The sequence below is a fragment of the Lithobates pipiens genome, unplaced genomic scaffold, assembly GCF_037356315.1.
Source record: "Lithobates pipiens isolate NorthernLeopardFrog02 unplaced genomic scaffold, aLitPip1_a1.2 Scaffold_19, whole genome shotgun sequence".
Taxonomy (NCBI): Eukaryota; Metazoa; Chordata; class Amphibia; order Anura; family Ranidae; genus Lithobates; species Lithobates pipiens.
In genome coordinates this window covers 187,460,789-187,481,222 of record NW_027507764.1, presented here as the reverse complement: position 1 = coordinate 187,481,222, position 20,434 = coordinate 187,460,789, and the positions used below count along the sequence as shown (strand labels likewise).

General features: G+C 42.3%; 1 protein-coding gene across 2 annotated transcripts in view; it reads right to left on the bottom strand.

Annotated features, from left to right (window-relative positions):
- KIF15 (kinesin family member 15) overlaps positions 1 to 20,434 on the bottom strand; it is a 162,934-nt gene that overhangs the window by 95,158 nt on the left and 47,342 nt on the right. Inside the window, exons 9-14 of one of the 2 annotated variants that reach the window (XM_077491569.1) lie at positions 13,207 to 13,332; positions 10,517 to 10,639; positions 6,663 to 6,786; positions 4,336 to 4,424; positions 3,121 to 3,330; positions 169 to 346 (exon numbers count right to left, since the gene is read on the bottom strand). In XM_077491569.1, the coding sequence (XP_077347695.1) occupies positions 169 to 346; positions 3,121 to 3,330; positions 4,336 to 4,424; positions 6,663 to 6,786; positions 10,517 to 10,639; positions 13,207 to 13,332 (850 nt within the window). The remainder of the gene's footprint in view (positions 1 to 168; positions 347 to 3,120; positions 3,331 to 4,335; positions 4,425 to 6,662; positions 6,787 to 10,516; positions 10,640 to 13,206; positions 13,333 to 20,434) is intronic. The other variant, XM_077491570.1, reaches the window with a different exon arrangement.

Sequence of the window (20,434 nt, the reverse complement as noted above, 5' to 3'; positions counted from 1 at the left end):
ACAGGCCAGAGGATAACCTTTTACCAACACGTGTCCTAGGGATTTTTTCGTTTCTGGCCTAGTTCTTTATTTTGCTGTGGTCACACATTTGTAGTATTGCTCATACATATGATAATAGTTGATGAATATCTAATCAGCGTTAATAAAAAACAGAAAATAAAAATGTACTACCATTATTCTTTGCACATGAGGAAGCTTCTAAGAATGCTCTCTCAAGGTCTGCGATCTTTTGATTGTTAATTTCTTGCGCTCGTTTTACAGACTGGAGAGATCGGAGGCTCTTATTCTCTTCCCTTAGACTGTGGTTCTCGAAGGCATATTTGGCTACTCGAGGATGATGCTCAATCTAAATAGAACACACATAGGAAGACAAGTCAACCATTTTCAAAGAAAATTATGCAATTTCCCACTATGAAAAGTTGTGCATTACAAGAAAATCAATATAGAAAGCAAAGAAACAAAATAGTACATTTCAAAAAAGTTATATCCAGGATTCTTATATGTTTAAAGCAACACAAAAAGACCTCCTCCACCATGCCATTTATGAGAAGACTGCCACCTTGCCATGCAGTTTATACTTTTGGGGCCCATGTAGGTTTTAAGTGAGAAACAGTCATGAGTGGCAAGCACAGTCTTAGATTTATGGGTAGGCCAAGTCTGAACGTGGACATAGGGGACTGAATAAAAATGTTAAGTTTGAAGTCGGTAAAAGCTTTTAAATTAGATTGAACTGGCAACCCATTGCATTTTAAGATAAAGATTTAAGGACAAAAAAAAAAAAAAAATAATAATAAAAAAAAAAAAACAAACACAAACACACACACACACACACACACACACACACACACACACAAACACGTAAAGGATTATAGAAGTGAAAGCAAAAACATGTTAGAATACTCAGAGGTCTTAAGAGTAACCAATTTTTTGTTGAAACGGTTCTACGACTATACTGTGGGCAGAAGCAGGTGCACAGGTCCAAACCAACACAGTGTCTGCATTATGACCTGTGCATCCAAACAGCGGGAATAATGTGGAAAGGTCTGTGCTCCCTGGAAGGGAAAAGTGGAGGAAGCTGCAACATTCAAGCCCGCAGGGGCGCTAGACTTGCTGTCATACATGCTTACTGGCACTACTGACTCCGGTAATATGGCTGCTTGAGGATTTCACGTTAGCAGTGATGCACTTCCAGTCTGACAGAGCTGCTCTAGTGTCCCTGCTGGTTTGAATAAAGCTCACCGTCAAGGGAGCATGGATCTTGCCATATTATACCCTCTGGTCAGGTAGTTTGTGAGTGCGCCTCAGACAAGAGTCCAGTGGTTTAGATATGTTTTTTCCCCACTGCTCACTGAAAATCAGTGTAAGCACCATTTAGGATTTCTGTCTTTATGTGGATAACATTTACTCACTGTGGACTTTGTTTTTAAACCCTTATGGGCTCAGTGTCCATTGCATTTTTATATGAGATTGGCACATGAATTAGACATGACTGCAAGAGTGTTTATTACTTGGGCATGTAGTGGAGCATTATGTATGGCACTGGAATTAGTCCACAATTGGCACCCACAGCCAAGTAATTTATAAAGACACAAGCACCATCATCTTGGTTGTTTATTAGGACACCATATACAGTATCTCAAGAGTGAGTACACCCCTCACATTTTTGTAAATATTTTATCATATCTTCATGTGACAACACTGATGAAATTACACTTCGCTACAATGTAGTGTATAACAGTGTAAATTTGCTGCCCCCTCAAAATAACTCACACAGTCATTAACGTCTAAACCACTGGCAACAAAAGTGAGTAAACCCCTAAGTGAAAATGTCCAAATTGGGCCCAATTAGCCATTTTCCCTCCCTGGTGCCATGTGACTAGTTAGTGTTACAAGGTCTCAGGTGTGAATGGGGAGTAATTTAGAGGCGTTATTGATCTCTCTCATACTGTTTACTGGAAGTTCAATGTGGCACCTCATGGCAAAGAACTCTGAGGATTATAAAAGAATTGTTGCTCTACATAAAGACGGCCTAGGCTACAAGATTGCCAAGACCCTGAAACTGAGCTGCAGCATGATGGCCAAGACCATGCAGCGGTTACATGAAAAAGAAAATATTTACAAAAATATGAGGGGTGTACTCATTTTGTGAGCTACTGTATACCCTCAAGGTCCTTGCGCTGTGTTTTCTGCATTACCTTTTGACTACTTCTACCCTTCAATTGGGACTACTTCAGTAACTACAGGGCAATAAGGTTTAGCACCGTGTTCTAGTGTTTGCATTGTTTTTTATACTTTATCCACAGCCACTCCTTTGTTTAAGTTTTTGCATACTTCCTCATAAAAAGAAATCAGTTTTGTTTTGACATCTTGTATGTTCTGGATCCATGCTATTACATAAAATATTGTTTTCTGGCAAAAACAATGTGGCTTTTTATCAAGCTCTACCCTTCCTGGCTATAGAAGTTAAATTAACCTGCCTATTACTCGCTACAGCTGAAAAGGTAAAAAAAAAAAAAAAAAAAAAAAGTACCATCACTTTGGCTTTGTGTCAGTCTAGTGGCAACAAGCAAGTCATTCAGGATTTAAAAAATTGGAAACCATGGCTTTGAAACATAGCTCAACTCAAATGTTTCTGGCTACCCTTCATATGCGGTCAGTTTAGCCTCATCTGAATGCAAATATCAGTTAAGCCAAAATTCTGTCTTGTGATCTGCCACATTAGGACAATTCTGATCCAACCTGATAATTGCCCATGTATTGAAGGCAAATCACTTCTGTGTTATCAATATGCAGACACAATATAAAGAACCACTGAAAGGCATATTCAGCTTGACAAAAAAAAAAAAAGCTACTGGAATATTGTGCAGAGCAAGTCACAAAAAACTAATTTCTAAGCATTGGATCATGTAATATCTGCTGAAACAGCAAGATCAGTCTTCATGTTCAGACACAGAGATTAGGTAAAAGGTCAACATAAGTAAAGTACTGAGGTACACAGGGTTCCTATATAAAAAATAAATAAAAAATAAAAATAAAATATTACAATCATTTCTAAAATGCAGCAAAAAATGCAGATCGATTAGAGCAACATTTTTGGCTTTAACGTGTTTTAGTCTTTACCTGTCCTTTTAAAACTTTGAGTTCTTCCTTCAGCTCTGCTATGAGGTCATCCTGTTCATTATTCGACAAGGTTGCTTGACCATCTCTATGAGCCTTCTCAAGTCGAGCAATGTGATCTTCCCTGAATTTAACAATCATTTTGTTTGACTGTATGAATTTTTCTTTCTTGCTGCAGAGGTCTTCCAGCTGAGCAACTTTCTGTAATAAGGCCTACAGAATAATTTTGAACTGTAAAAAGGTGAAGTTTTGCTCTTCTGATTCCATCAAAACTCCTACAAAGTACATTTAGCATGCAATGAAACCAACAAAGTGGGAATCAACAGCGAGGCCCCTTTCACATGGGTGGCTGTACTGCCGCTATTAAAAGCAGGTTTTGTTATTTTGAAATTCAGAGAATGCTGGCACAGGGTTCACTTGCAGTTGTACATTGCAATTAGCTGCGTTTACATGTTGCTGCGTTTAGCTGCACTTGGAATATTCTTGCCATTTCTGACTATCTTCTGCTATCTGCAGGAGAAATATTTCACTGCGATTACCTGCAGTTATGTGCAGATAGCTGCGCTAAATCGTTCCTGGACACAGTCAACTTGATTTCTTCTATCTTCACAAAACCGCATGCAACGTAACTGTTGCTAAACGCAGTGTGTGAATAGGGCCATAGGAAAGCATTTAGCTGCGGTAGATAACTACATCTGTCCACAGCTAAAAGCACAATTCCATCCGCCTGTGTGAAAGGGGCCTCACAGAACCGCTGCAGCAAGTCATGGGTAAAAGCAGACATACAATTTGCTTGCCCACCTGTGTCACAAGTCTAGATAGGAAGTGCTGACAGCACACAGCAAGCAGCGTTATTGGTACAAATATCAAACAAGTAGGCACAGAAAAATGCAGACGACAGCATCACTAAAATTGTTCTGACTGTCTGTATTTATACATACAGGGTATCTGAAACATGTACTTTTACGTCAGTATATGAAAATCTCACATGGGAAGCATAACCCCAATATTATGACAATGCAGATGTCCACACTGTTGACCTAAAATAACTGAAAGAGCAATTTACATTTTTTAATTATTGTGCTAGCCCAGTGTGAATCAGCAAGTGCAGAAAGTGCCAGCAGGAAATTTTTACTAAATCTATTAATTTAGGCAAAATTATTTTATGTGCTGTCAAAATATTTTAAACCATAATGATTAAATGGACCATAGCCTTACCTTCTTCTCGTTTTCAGATTTCTCCAAAAGCATCATTGCCTCTAAAAAGTTATTCATGTGATCTGTAATTGGCTCATCAACGGAAGGAGCTGGATTTAAAAGATATAGGATTATAATGAAGACAAATAATTGGGGGAAGCAATTTTAAATACAAAGCACTGGAAGGCAAGACATTTCACAGATTCGAATTTCAAACCCCCTCCCCAAAACAGAACACACAAAAGAACCGACCTCTCTATACATTATACACATACTGTATACAGTACTCTACAGCAGCCCATCTATACTGGCAGTTGTCCCCTGAGTTGCTATGGCTATTTAAGTGATTAGGTTTAGAAAAATATATGGAATGATGCATTTGGATACTATAAATTTTAGAAACTGGGCTTCCACTATTCATAAGCTAATCTCCCAGAGGCCACCTCCCAATTGTTGCATTACAAAAGAGGGCGTGTTAACCATGCTGGACCACACCTCCCTCATTACAACCTTCCACCCACTTCCTATACAATCTGATTATACAATCTCCTTTAGATCTCCCATCAACTATGTAGTACAAGGGCCTGTCTGATTTTATACAAATTGAATGGATTGGTCAGGTGCGTCATCCTATTCCATAGTTCTGGTAAATCTAACGGAAATTTTACAGTGATTGTACAATCATATTGCATAGTGTATGGCCATATTTATACAAGTACATAGGAGGGAGTGGACAGACACACTAGGTCGCCAGGCCCCATTCACATCTCCATGTAGTGAAAACTAACATTCCCGCATGTGTTTTGGAGCGTTTTCACTAGTCACGCATAGGACATTCTATTCACTTGAGTGGGCTGCCCTACACAACAAATCGCCCCAAGGGAAGCTCCAGAACATTTTCTGGAGCAGAGCATGGTACGTTACTGCAGTTTTTGGTGCGTTTGCTGCACTTGGTGTACTTTTAACATGTAATGGCAATACAAACATGATGCACTTTTGCAGCATTTCTGAAACGCAAAGTGCATTTTTTGTGTTTGCCATGCATTTGGAAACAGATGTAAATGGAGCCTCATTTTTCTTGTGTAAACGCATCAATTTCACTTCCAGGCCCCATTCACGCATAGAGTAGTGGGAGTGCATGTTTTTTGGCTCCTTTTTCCAGTGACACACTTAGAGCAGCTTGCCAACTTCAATGGGCTGCACTACACATGGCAAAAGCAGTTCATGGGACATTTTGTGGTGGTACGAGTTGCACATTTTTTACTACATTGGCAGCATTAGCAGTAGTAGTATTAGCAGTATTAGCATGCAGCTGGAGCCCGTCTAAAAGGGACCCTTGGAAAGCCAGGCAAATGCACACGTGGAGAGAAATGGCAGGCAAACTTAGTTGATGAGTGAAGGTCTGCTAATAAGGTCAGCTGGTAAACTCCTGGCTGTGTCCTACTGGTTCCTCTGTATACTAGGGAGTCACCGAAGCTTTCTAAGAAACACACCAAGGGCTAAGGTAAAGACTTGTTCTCAAAAGCAAAGAAAACATATTTTTCTGCAACTGAGGTACATTAATTGTATATTGGTACATAGGGAAGTTGGATTTGAGTAAAAAAAAAAAATAAAAAAAAAAATAAAAAAAAAAAAAAAAAGGGAAACTTAGTATTTAAGAGGTAACATTTCTATCAGGTTTTTTTGTTCCAGCCTATGAGCCCTTTAGTAATAAACTGCCCTCATTCCATACAGCTCCCTTACAAGAAACAGGGAAGGTAGCTGTCCACATGAATACACTGAAAGATAAAAAAGATGTTCTAAGCCTCTCTCAATACTAATGTGTTGTGTCCCTGCTAAGGCCATTTTCCATCACTTTCTTTCTGGAAATGAGGATCTTCCCTACTGTAAATAAGCACTCCCCTTTACTAAGTCCATATCAAAATACACTTAGGCTAAAGTTGGGAATGACAGGAAGAAAGGAAGAGATACACACCCACACACACCTTTTAGCAATCAAACTGACAGCTGTCTATGGGAAGTAAACAAATGTTGCAATGGCAGATGCATTTTTGATCAATAAACAAGATTTTACCACCAAAATAGTCTCCAAGAAGTTTTAAAATCGGCACAGTGGATTTAGCATATATATATAAAAAAAAAAAAAAAAAAAAACCACACACACACACACACACACACCTCTAATTAAAAAGTCAGATAAAAATGTCAGTTGTAAGGAATTTGACATCCAGAGCTGTGACAAATTATTTATGCAGTGACAGCTAGAACCATCATTATCATGCCATGCACAGTGTGAGGGTGAAAGAGTTAAGCAGGCAATAGGAAATGCTTTTGATTTCTCATCTCACCTCTGGCAATAGAAATATCCTGTGGCATCTGTCCGGAAAGGAGCTGAGAAAGCTGTTCCTTCAGCTTCTTCACCTCTGCTTGTAGCTGACTCACATTCCCCTGGGTGTCTTCATTAACTACAGCCTGGAGGTGTTCAATGATAACAAATTAGAATTAACTCTAGAGAAGAGCTGGACACAAAATTCACTGGCTGACTGAGTAGCAATGCAATCTACAGTATGACTAGATAGAAGTCCTATTATAGAATTACAAATAAACATTCTAGGTAAGCCTAATGAAAGGACATCTCCAGTGATTTTGTTAAATGTTGCCATCTAGAACCAAAAATATTGCAGCAGCATGCCAAGTCTCAAAATGGCACCAAGGCCAAATGGACACAATGGTCTACAGATACTGAATATCTCCAAATGTCCCATAAAAAGTAAAGTTATTCTTCATTTGTTTTGCTGAAGAAGCTCCTAACAATGGTACCAGGACAAATGTTCGCTTGATTTTGGTTCACTATACATACAGAACTTTATAATCGCGCTAGAATAAAAACAAAAAAATATTTAGCATTTTGTATATCCAAGTACACAGTTCTAGAAGTTATCATCATTATATCAGGCCAAATATTGCCACTGTGTGATGTAGAAAGACTGTATGGACACTCTAAGCTCTGTTCATCATATGCCATTTTGCACACTATTAGAGTAATGTAACCAAAGTCTCATCAGGCTTGTTCCATACAATACAGTACTATCTTCTGCTCAAGCAGTTTTTAAGGACCGTGGAATGATCATCAAAATCTTCAACTGGAAACCTGTGAAAGCAATACTCATTTGTGCTGTATCAAGGACTAGGCTTAAATACCCCAGATGTTGGTTCAGAAGAACCAAGGCCAACTGCTAAAAATTTAGAACACAAGCGAACCTTTCAACTACCTCCTGATGAAGTGAGGTAATCACTGAACACATGGATTTCACCCTGAACCTACAGGAACTTGCAGAGACCCTTGAGGTTCAGAATAGGCTGGATATCCACATTTTGCTTGAGAATCATAAATATTTTGGAATAGAAGTAATGAGTCCACTCCATTTATTATGGATTCTGAATGAGGCACCAGTTTCTGACCTTTCCCATATGCCACCTTCTTTAGGGGTAAGAGTGTGCGTCTCCCCAATCACCTTTTGGATGAAAGCATATCCAAGCATGGTCCCAAATAAGCAGTTGTCCTGAAAAAGGTAGCCCCGCAAATTTTTTTTTGCAGAGAAATTCCAACCAACCAATATATGAGCCATAGTAGTCTTTCTAATGCAATCAGACATGATGCCCACCTGTCCTCGTTTTGTCCACTTAATTTACAATTTATTGCCAGCTGAATATTTTACCACCATTTTTCTGTTTTTGTGACAAAGTGATGCTTTGGAATAAGTTATGGCTGTCCCTTATTGGAGGAACCAATCTCATTAAAATTTTTATGCCACAATTACTTTATTTCCTACACAATACACCAGTTGTTATAGCTTTAAAGATTCTTTGGATGGACGAACTGACCCCCTAGACTCAAAACTGGAGAGGTTGCAGCATCCAAGGGATAGTGGAAGCCTAGCCATCCCTAACAATTGGCTGTACTATATAGCTGCATAATTGCAGCACCTGGTTGATGGAATGCTGGAATCTGACCCAGAAGCCACAGTTCCCGATTCTACTCTGGCCGCTGGACTGTTAACATGAGACAGTATTCCTGCATATGCAGAAGTGGTGCCTTGCTAGGGCCTTTCCCTGCACAGCTGTCCCCCTATTGAAGTCTTGGAGTCTGCCAATTGAATCTATAACTACTGAGGGTGTCCTGGCCCTAACCCTCTTTCCCCCCCAAATACAAAAAAAGGACAGTCAAAAGAAATAAAACCTCTTTTACATCCAAGAAGCGTCTGGCACCCAATGACTTTCACCAGCTTTGCACCCACTATGCCTCGCAACCCACCACATTCTGAAGATGTTAGCCATCTTTGGCCTTGGAGGTCCTTGTTAGACTGGACAAGGCCGGAGACCTTGCTACACACAAAATCTTGGTTAACCACTTCAGCCCCGGACCATTTTGCTGGTCAAAGACCAGACCACTTTTTGCGATTCGGCACTGTGTCGCTTTAACTGACAATTGTGCGGTCATGCAACGTGACTCCCAAACAAAATCGAAGTACTTTTTTTCCCCACAAATAGAGCTTTCTTTTGGTGGTATTTGATCACCCCTGCAGTTTTTATATTTTTTGAGCTATAAACAAAAATAGAGTGACAATTTTGAAAAAAAAAAACACATTATTTTTACCTTTTTGTCATCATAAATATCCCCCAAAAATATATAAAAAAACAATTTTTTTCCCCTCAGTTTAGGCCGATACGTATTCTTCTACATATTTTTGGTAAAAAAAAAAAAATCGCAATAGCGTTTACAAAATAGGGGATAGTTTTATGGCATTTTTATTATTATTTTTTTTTACTAGTAATGGCGGCGATTTTTATTGCGACTGCGACATTATGGCGGACACATCGGACATTTTTGGGACAATTGTCATTTATACAGCAATCACTGCTATATAAATGCAGCGATTCCTGTGTAAATGACACTGGCAGTGAAGGGGTTAACCAGTGGGTGGCAGTGTAAGGGTTAAGTGTTCCTAGGGGCATGTTACCAACTGTTGGGGGCTGGGCTTTAATTTAGTGAACACTGATCTCTGTTCCAATCACATGGAGCAGAGATCAGCGTCACTAGTTGCTAGGCAGAACGGGGAGATGCTGTTTACAACGGCATTTCCTCGTTCAGCCGCCCGTGAGACGACCGCGGGTATGCCCGCGGCGATCGAGTCTGCGGGACACGCGACTGGACTCACGGGGGTCCCAACCACAGGGCGGCAAATTTAAAAAGGTACGTACAGGTACGCCCATTTGCCTGCCCGTGCCATTCTGCCGACGTACATCGGCGTGCGCTGGTCGGGAACCGGTTAAGACTAAACAGTTGTAAAAAGTGACAGGGTTTGTGACTTGTATAGTACCATCTGGCTTAACATCTCATACCTAGAGTTGGCTAAGCTACAATATGTCCTGAAATAGCAAGTCTACGGGATATGGCATCTCCATCAAATATTTGACCAAGGCAGGCTCCTTCCTTTTCTGGCTTTACAGGCTTAATATGAGTTACAAGATAAGACTCACTTCCACTAAAGGGATTTATAGCCAAATGTTATACAATGCTCCACCAGGTTTATTTAGAGGACTACCCGTGTAAGGTGAGACTAGTAATCCAAACTTTTCTAAAGGCCACTGCAAGGACAGAGCTAGATTCTTCAGAAGGTAGTGCAGGGGCACACTCAGAACCTCTACAGTCAGCATTCACAAGGAATCGAGTGGTCACAATGATGAAGACCCTATAAATTACAGGGTCACTAGAATCCAGATTGCAGGTGTCTGTTCCTTGAGAGGAAAGGTTATATGGGCTGGGCTCACCTGTAGTAGTGAACCTGTCCTTCCCTTCCACCCCCTAGGGATACATCTGGTACATCTGGGACAGTGCCACAGAGCTCTGGAAAGCGGCCTGCAGCTACCAAAAAGTTTACTCCAGTCAGTAAACTGTCACAATAAAAAGCCACAGTCCCCAGGCGTGAAAAATACATCCACATGTACACAGTTACGTGCAAACAGCATATTCTGTAATGTATGACAATGGACAAAATTGTGCTGCAGGTCTTGGGGGCCCACATGAAGGGCAGCCTTAAAAATAAAAATTGAAACCTACATAGCTGCTTATTTGGCCAAAAGTAAAAATTCTCTATCAATTCAAAAAAGCCTTGCTCAAGATAGTAAATTAAAACATTACCTTGTTTTTAATTAGCTTTGCTCTCTGGGCAAAATGAAGCGTAGAAAGTGTTTCCCCAAAACTCTTGGATCCAGGATGAACATTTGCAATGATAAAGGTTTTTGCGTTACCTCCAAGAGAGTCCTGAAGGATGAAAATAAAATGATAAAAGGGTGAAAATAAATATTCCAAACAAAACGCAATGAAATACTGAACAAAGTGGCACAAATTCAAACAGATCTACTGTATGTTACAAAAATAACTTAAAATAAAGTGGGAAGGCGTGGTACTTGGATACTGGAGCAATTAAACCAATTAAAGTTGGAAGGTTATGTCCTTTAAACATTTGCATTTACAGAAAGTGGTACCATTCAAGTAGGATGCATTTAACCTCAGCAGGGGTTTAATCATAATTAAAATGTATTAGAACAAACTATACTTGAACATTTAGGAGGGTTAACATCAAAACTACTTTTAGGTAATTGCAATACAAAAATACTCTGAAAATACTATATATTATTAGTCATCCACTTGAGATTGCAGCCTATACTTTCCATCAGTGGTTTGCACTTCTTACTTAAGAAATAAGCCCCCCCCCCCCCCCCCCCCCGAATTAAAATCCAGGCTGGCCAGGACACCATCTCCTGAAGTTTGCATATCCTTCCTGCGCTTGCATGGTTTTCTACCAGTAATTCAGTTTCCTCCAACACCCAAAAGACCATGCTGGTAGGTGAAATGGCTCCTGTCTAAATTGCCCCAAGTATGCGTGCATATAAAAGAGCGACCTTAGACCAGTGTTTCTTACTATTTGGTCTTGCGGCATACCTGAGGACTTCATTTTTGTCTTTAACTTATTTTTACATAAACACAATATATAAATACATTTTTACCCACAAATAGAGTTTTCTTTTGGTGGTATTTGACCACCTCTGCGTTTTTTCTTTTTTGCGCTATAAACAAAAAAGGCCAACTATTCATTAAATTTTTTAACTTTGTTTAGGCAGATATATATCCCTTTCTATAGATAGATAGATATTTTAGGTTACATTACTACATTGATCAATGCTATAAAAATGCACTGATCAATGTAAACATTACACTGGCAGGGAAGGGGATAACACTAGGGGGCGATGAAGGTGTTAAGTTGGTTCCCTGGGTGTGTTCTAATTGGGGGGGTGGGGGTTTGGGTGGACTTACTGGAATATGACAGATCGCCATTCTTGATCACTGGGAACAGTAGCTGTCATGTCATCTGGCAGAATGGGGAGTCGCCTTGTTTGCATAGGCAGGTCCTCACCACGATCGTGGGTTGCCAGCGGACAGAGCCCACGGGAATGCTTCCGCTATCCTCCTTGCACGGACCAATGTACAGGTACGTCGGTTCAGGCAAAAGAGCAGACCTGCAGCAGTATATCTGTGTGAGCTGGTTAATGTTAAGGATGTGCCTGCTTTCGAGAGCAAGTCATATTGAAGCAATTGTAATCTTTCTTTGTACTTTCGCTTGCTTCCTTGCTTTTCCTTTAACAGTTTCTCTTTCAGATATGATTATTTATCCATTGCTAAACAATGAACAAACGTTATTTATAAGCATCAAAGTTGGAATGGAACGGTCCTGATTATTATAATATAAATTAAGAGTGATCGAGTTCTTCCGAGATCCCGCATTCCAAAAGGAACCAATGAATGACAAACTGACAGAAATTGCGTTTTTATGTGCTACTTTTGTTTTTTCGTTTGCGACATTGATTTGCCATTCAATTTTTGGATATATTCAAGGTTTCAAAACGCTAACAATTTTAAATATTTTTCAAAACTCCCAAGGCACACTAGTGTGCCATGGCACACAGTTTGAGAATCACTTCCTTAGACTATAAGCGCCTTGAGGGCAGTGACTTATGGAAATTAACCTGTTCCAGACTGGCCGCTGCAGTTGTAGGTTGGCTCTGCTGTTGGCGACATTGTAAGTCAGGTGCATCTGTGGGCACGCTCCCATTCGCTAGCGGGGGAGCCAATCAGCGGACTCCATGTCCGCCGGCCCGCCACGATTGGGTCCGAGAGGCAGAATGGTGATCTGCCAGAGTAAACAAACAGATCCCCATTCTGTCAGGGAAATAGAGCAAGAGTGTATGTTCCTAGTGATTAGGAACAATGATCTCCCTCTACTCCCTGTCAGCCCACTCAGTTATAAAGCACCTCCCTAGGCAGCTTATAATAAAAAAAAAAAAAAAAAAAAAAAAAAAAAAAAAAAAACTTACGAAAAATATGTAGAATAATACATATTGCCCTAAACTGAGGAAGACATTTTTTTTGTGATAATAAATATCCCCCAAAAAAGTAAAACTTAATTTTATTTTTATTAAATAAAATCGCTTTGTTTATAGCGCAAAAATAAATAAATAAATAAAAGCCGCTGAGGTGATTAAATACCACCAAAAGAAAGCTATATTTGTGGAAAAAAAAAAAAAAAAAAAAAGGGGGGGGGGGGGGGGACATCAACCCAATTTAATTTGGGTACATCGTCGCACAACTGCGCAATTGTCAGCTAAAGTGACAGTGCCGTATCACAAAAAAATGGCTGTCATTAAGGGGGTAAATTCTTCCGTGCTTCAAGTGGTTAATAGTATTTAAGGTGTGGTGTAAATCAACAATGCTATAGAAATATTTGCAATAAATACATTACATACTTGGTGTGCCAACGAATAAATGCTTACCCGTAACAAAAATGTAAGTTTGGAGTCTCTGTAACATATGTGTCTCTGCTTTCCATTAGCCACCTCCACCAAGGCTGTGATCACCTGGCCCAGGCAACTCAGCGATCGATTTATGCTGCCAGCCTCCTACAAACATTTCAAAACACAACTTCCTGTAAAACTAGCAATACAATTTTTTTTCATTTAGTTTAGCAAAAAATATAAAACCCAGTGGTGATTAATCCCTTCATACCCAAGGAACAAAATGTTAATACCCAAGCACAATTTTGCCATGTCTGTAAAACTGTACAGCAACTACTTTGTGCATCCAGGTGGATTATACAGCGTTTTTTTCCCCCCAGGACAAACTGGGCTTTCATTTGGTGGTAAACGGTAATAGAGATCTCTGGATTTTTTTTTTTTTTTTTTTTATCAAAAGAAAAGCTGTATCAAAAAATAGTAAAAAAAAAAACCCATACACCCCTTAGCTGTATATTTCTTACTACCATAACCTACCAAAGAACCCAAAGTAAATTCTCCTGCAAATCATAGCAATACCACATAGGTGTATATTTGTTTGTACCTGTAGTACAGCCCAAACACAATAGTGCACATTTTCCTTTTTTTTGATCCTACCTAAAAACACATGCAGATAAATAAATAAAAAAAATCCTTTTAATAAATAATAAAATCTTGCCCAAAATATACTGACCAGTACCTTTGACACTTACGTAAAGTGGTTCTAAAGGCAGGTTTTCCATCTTAATACATTCCATGCATTAAGATAAAAAGCCTGTGTGCTGCAGCCCCACTAATATTCATATACACTTGGATGATGGTACACTTGATCATATACGCTTGGATGATTGTCTTTCTGAGCCATCTATGGATGCTGGAGCAAGACACCAATGCACTCCTACAGGAACCATCCAAATAGGAGAAAAAAAATGACCAGTTACACTTACCGGTAACGTCTTTTCTAGGAAATCTTCCAGGACGGCACACCTGAGAGATGACTGGTCCACCTGACAGGAAACACAATCAACAACGAATTTAAAAGTCCCCACCCTTCCCTCAGACCCTCAGTTATGGTAAAGAAAATCCCACACCAGTGTCAGAGGGAACATTCTGTGAAGAATCAATATATCACACCAATAAAACAAGGGTAGGGAGTAGGCCTGCCGTCCTGGAAGATTTCCTAGAAAAGACGTTACCGGTAAGTGTAACTGGTCATTTTCTCCAGTAATCTTCCAGGACGGCACACCTGAGAGGATAAGCAAGAAGTTCAGGCCTACCTTTAGGGCGGGACAACCGCTTGTAGGACCTTCCTGCCAAATGCCAAATCCTGAGGGGACAACAGCTCCACTCTGTAGTGCCTCAGAAATGTTCTATGGCTCGTCCATGTTGCTGCTCTGCAGATCTGGTCAATTGAGGCGCCTGCCCTCTCTGCCCAGGAGGTCGCTAGGGATCTAGCTGAATGCGCCTTAAGGCGGGTTGGTACTGGTTTACCTGCCTGTCTATAAGCTATGGATATGGTCTGTCTAACCCATCTAGCTATCGTAGATTTAGATGCTTGAAGACCCTTTTTCTTCCCTGAAAAAGTGACCAATAAATGACTGGATCTCCTAAAGTCTTTCACCCTTTCTAAATAGACTAGGAGACAACGCCTGACATCTAAGAAATGAAATCTTTCTTCTTCCTTATTCTTAGGATTCTGGCAAAAGGACGGGAGAATAATCTCCTGTGTTCTGTGAAATAATGAAGCAACCTTTGGCAAATAAAGAGGATCCTGAGTGAGGATTACCCTATCCTCTAGGATGCGCAAAAACGGCTCTTTAATCGACAGAGCCTGTATATCACTCACCCTCCTGGCCGTAGTGATAGCCAGGAGGAAGGCCAACTTAAATGATAAAAGCTTAACCGAAATTTGAGCCACCGGCTCAAAAGGCCCCCTTGTTAGGGCATCTAATACCAGGGACAGATCCCATGGAGGGCAACTGACCGACCTAACTGGAACTACCCTTTCCCTGGCCGATAAAAATCTTTTTATTAGCGGCTCCTGTCCTAGCTTCCTATCAAAAAACACGGACAGGGCTGCCACCTGGACCTTTAGGGTGCTAACTGCCAAACCCTGGTCCACCCCCTCCTGAAGAAAGTCTAGGATGGTGGGTATCATCTGGAGAGCCCCCTCCTTAGACTGTAACCAGTGGGAGAAGACTTTCTAGACCTTTGCATAAATCTTTCTGGTGACGCCTTTCCTACTGAGGAGAAGAGTATCTATCACTTTTTCCGAACAGCCCCTGTCTCGGAGTATTTCCCTTTCAATAGCCATGCTGTCAGAGAGAGACGACCCGGGTCGGGGTGAAAGACTGGACCCTGACTGAGTAGGTCTCGTTGCACCGGCAGATGCAGTGGGGGAGCTATCGCGAGACTCTGAATGGTGGGAAACCAAACTCTCTTGGGCCACCAGGGTGCTATCAGTATCAGGACTGACCTTGAGTAGGTTAATTTTTGCAGGACTCTGGGAAGGAGCACCAATGGGGGAAAGGCATAAGCCAGTCTGAAATCCCATACTTGTACAAGAGCGTCTATCCCTTCTGCTTCTTGATCCTTGTAAAGGGAGAAAAACCTGAGAACCTTCGCATTCTCCCGGGAAGCGAACAAATCTATTTCTGGCTTGCCAAAATGTTTGCACACCAGGAAGAAGATTTCTTTGCTCAATCCCCATTCCCCCTGAAGGATGGGCTGTCTGCTTAGAAAATCTGCTTGCAGATTGAGTGAGCCCTTTATGTGAATCGCTGACAATGAAAGGACCCTCTTTTCTGCCTTCACAAGGATCTGTTGCGCTAACCGTCTTAGTTTGTCCGACCTTGTCCCTCCTTGGTGGTTTAGGTATGCCACCGTGACCAGGTTGTCCGAGAGGACCTGAACCTCCCTGTCCTGCAGTTCCTCTCGGAAATAGTCTAGGGCTTTTCCTACTGCCAGAAGCTCCCTGAAATTGGAAGACTCCCTGGCTTGGCTGTGGTTCCAGGACCCCTGGGAATATCGGTTTCCCAGATGAGCCCCCCAACCCCAGGCGCTGGCGTCCGTGGTTACGACCAAAGGGTTTACCTGAGACCAGGGGCGACCATTCAACAAATTCTGTGGGTCGAGCCACCACCGCAGAGAACGAGATACCTCCTCTGTGATGGGCACTCTGTTCTCTAATGTTTCTCTTTTTCCTCCCCATGAGGCAAGTAGAAAAGACTGAAGCTCCCGAGAATGGAGTTGTGCCCAGGTTACTGCCGGAATGCAGGCCGTCATGAGGCCCAGCAATCTCATTATATATCTCAGAGAGGCTTCTCCTCTTTCGAGAAGGGCGACAACCGCATTCTGGACCTTCGTTACCTTTTCTGTTGGTAAGAATACCTTCTGTGCCTGCGAGTCTAACAGGTAGCCTAGGTATAACTTGGACTGAGATGGAGTCAGTGAGGACTTCTCCTGACTGACCATCCAGCCCAAGGTCTCCAGAGTTTCCAACACGATGTCTCTGTCTATTACTGCTTGCCTCTGATCGACACTGTAGATCAGCAAGTCGTCCAGGTAGGGTATTAACCTTATCCCCTGCAGGTGTAGGTATGCCACTACTTCGGCTAACACCTTTGTGAATATCCTCGGACTTGCCGCCAGCCCAAAGGGGAGAGCCCTGAACTGCCAGTGTTGTATCCTCTGCTGTATACAAACTGCGAAGCGTAGGTACTTCTGGTGTTCGGGAGCAATGGGTACGTGTAGATAAGCGTCTTTTAGGTCCAGGGTGACCATAAAGACTCCTCTCTGCAGATGCTTTCTTACTGAGTAGATACTCTCCATCCTGAACTTCTTGTGAAGCAGGTAACGGTTGAGTCTTCTCAAGTTTATTATCAACCGAAATTTTCCTGAGGGTTTTGGAACCACAAATACGTGTGAGTAAAAACCCTGGGTAAGCTGATTGGTTGGTACTGGAGTAATAACCCTTTGCTCTGCTAGCTCCGTTAGATTTTTCAGTAACCCTTCTGCCTTGGTTGGGTCCCTGGGAGGAAAAGTAACCAGAAATTCCTGTGGGGGATGGGTCTGAAATTCTAGTCTGTACCCCACTTCTAAAAGGTTTAGAATGTATGGACTCTGCGTGATCCTTTCCCACTGTGGAAGGAAATCGCGGAGTCTTGCGCCTACCTTTACGGTGGCGTCATTTGCCTTCTTTCTGAGAGGCTCCGGAGCTGGAGAAAAGAATTGTACTTTTTTCTTTTCCTTTCCCCAAGTTCCATTTTCTCCTTGGTTCAGTTTTCCCCTTATGATGAGACTTTGAATAGGGGCCTCGAAAAAATTTCTTACCCCTTTCTTTCTTGGGCCTTACAGGAAATTTCTTGCCCTTCTCCGTAGATCGGGACAAAACCTGATCTAGGCCTGAACCAAACAGCAAGGAACCCTCAAAGGGGATACCGCATAGGCGAGACTTGGAAGTAAAATCCCCATCCCAAGTCTTGACCCATAGAGCTCTCCTGGAAGAGTTCAAAAGTGCTGCTGCTTTAGCTGTGGTCCTAACAGTTTCTACAGCTGCATCTGCCACATATGCTACTGCTCGACTGATTACTTCCAGCGAGTCTACAATCTCTTTAGCCTCCTTACTGCGGGAAACATGATCCATTAATTTGCCCAGCCAGGTGTCAGCATTTCTGGCTACACAGGCGGAAGCTAGGGCAGGCGCCATTGCTGCCGCATTCGCCTCCCAGGCTCTTTTGAGTAAAGTTTCCGACTTTCTATCCATCTGATCCTGGATATTTCCGGAATCCTCAAAGGATAAGTCAGACCTCTTAGATACTTGTGCTAAGGCTGCATCCAAGCGAGGAGCCTTAAAAAATTTTTCCTCCTCCTCATCTTTAAAGGGACACCTCCTTTTCCAAGCTTTCAGTTTGAGAAGCTTGCGTTCAGGTTCCTTCCATTCTCTAAGGATTATCTCCTTCAGAGACTGGTGGATGGGAAAGGTTCTGGTCTGTAACCTTCCTAGACCTCTATATACTCTATCTTGAGCTGAGACTTGAGCAGAGGGAACCTGAATATCTTCTGAGGCGTAAATGGCTTTTAATAAACCCTCCATGTCCTCACTCGGGAACAAAAATCCCCCAAGCTTAGCCTCCCCCTGGCTATCTTGGTCTGAATCTTCCTCTCCAGAACTACAATCTGGTACTTGGCCTTCCTCCACTTCAGATAATAGGGAGACTTGGCCCTGGGAACTTTCCGCATAAGATGTGGAAAGATTTTCCTGTAACTGAGGAGTCTCACTCTCTGACGGTACTTCCTGCAAACCCTTCACAAGGGTGGACTGAAAAGTTTGAAGGGTAGCCAACATTTCTGCTTGTAAGGCCCTACATTCCTTCACGACCTGAGCGGTCTCCCTGCCTGCGAGCTTGATGATACATCGATCGCAGAAAGGCTTGGAGTGGTCTTGTGCTAACTTAGCGTTACAGTAACCACAACGCCTGGACTTTGAAGTAACCTTCCCCTTAGACCTAGCAGCTGACCCCTGGGCAGAGCTTTCGGTCCCTGGGAATAGTCAAAAAATAGACAATTTTAGCTACACAAGTCCTAAAAGGGGCACAGGAGCTCTACCCCGAGACCCTGCCCCTAAATAAAGTTGGATCACTCACCCCCAGTGGCGAGCTCAACGACTGTCTGCTCAGACGGACCTTCCTCTTCCATGGCGATTTGCTGCCCTGCAGGATCGCTGGATCAGGTCTCGAGCATCCCCTTGTTGTCTTTTCCAAGTGCCAGGAAAGCGTCTTGCAGGACGAGGAGACTGGGTGTATTACAGCACACCCGTTCTGTTTGAAAAACCGCGCCGCTCGGCGCCATCTTTAAGGAGGTCCGTCGCCCGGAAATGACGCACGGCCTCTTCCGGTCCTGCGCACTGAGGCTGGAACGCACATCGGTGCGTCCAGCCATCTCAACTTCCGGAACTCGATACCCGGAAGTGACGCCCTTGGACTTCCGGACATGCGCTGTGGCGTTGGAACGCACGCCATCCGCGTCCGCATAAGGAAAGGCATCACCTCACCACTCCACCAACGAATGTGCAGGTAGGCCAATACAACAGGGGAATAGCCTACTGGGACAACTCCCCTGTCCCACGAGGCTCATACAAGGCTCCCTAAGGAGACCTTGAGTGAGGCATACCCCCCCAAGATTTCTCTTGGGGGTATACAAGGGAGCACCACAGACCCTGTCTGTTTAAGTCCCTAAAAGGAAAAAAGAACCTCACGAGAAAAAAACACAGGGTCCCAGACCCCAAGGAAAAAACTTTTTAGAAAGAAACTTGGTTTCGCTGTCATCCTGTGGGAAACACAATCAAGAACTGAGGGTCTGAGGGAAGGGTGGGGACTTTTAAATTCGTTGTTGATTGTGTTTCCTGTCAGGTGGACCAGTCATCTCTCAGGTGTGCCGTCCTGGAAGATGACTGGAGAAAAAAAGGGAAATCAGTCTGAAAGCAGGGGCTGAGAGACTCTCAGCCTAAACTACATCCAAAACAATGAAGGGAAACTTTTGTGAGCCGAATATGCTGCTAGGCAGAAACTATCCTAGACAAAAAGAAAGTCTTGGGCCTCAAAAGCATCTTGTCCCAATGCAAAATCAGAAAGGGTTCCTTGCAGGAACTGCCAGTTCAGACACTTGATGTGATGGTTACAAGGAATATCAATTTGTGCACGAGTAAAGAGGAAGGCCTAATGGGTACAAACTACAGCTTTTGAAAGCACGGACTGAACAGTTTTAGAGCCTACAGTCACTTGGGAACAAACAAGGGGAGTTACATACGAGACTCCCTGTATGAACGGTCTTAACCAAGAATGAGTGGGCAACTGTCAAACAGAGCGGGCAGAAACTTGAAGTGCTGAGAGCCAATCTTTGATCCAGACCCAGCTGCAGAAGAGGACTCATCCCACAGAGAAACTACTAGGATGAATTCCCAAAACTCACATCAAGGAAAGTATACCTTCTGCATCCAGCTCTAGATCTTGCGGGAAGTAGGTGTCCTAGCTTTTATCATCATAGAAATCAGATTCAGAGATGCTCGGCCTCTCTCTCGCTTTAATAAATTATATTTTATACATACGGTACATACATACCACACTAAGCTTCAATAGCTGTGCTGCTACAGCCAGTGACCATGAAGATAAGGCCAGTCCAGAGCAATTGGAATTACCAGATTGCACCCACCCATATCTTAACTCTGAAGCAG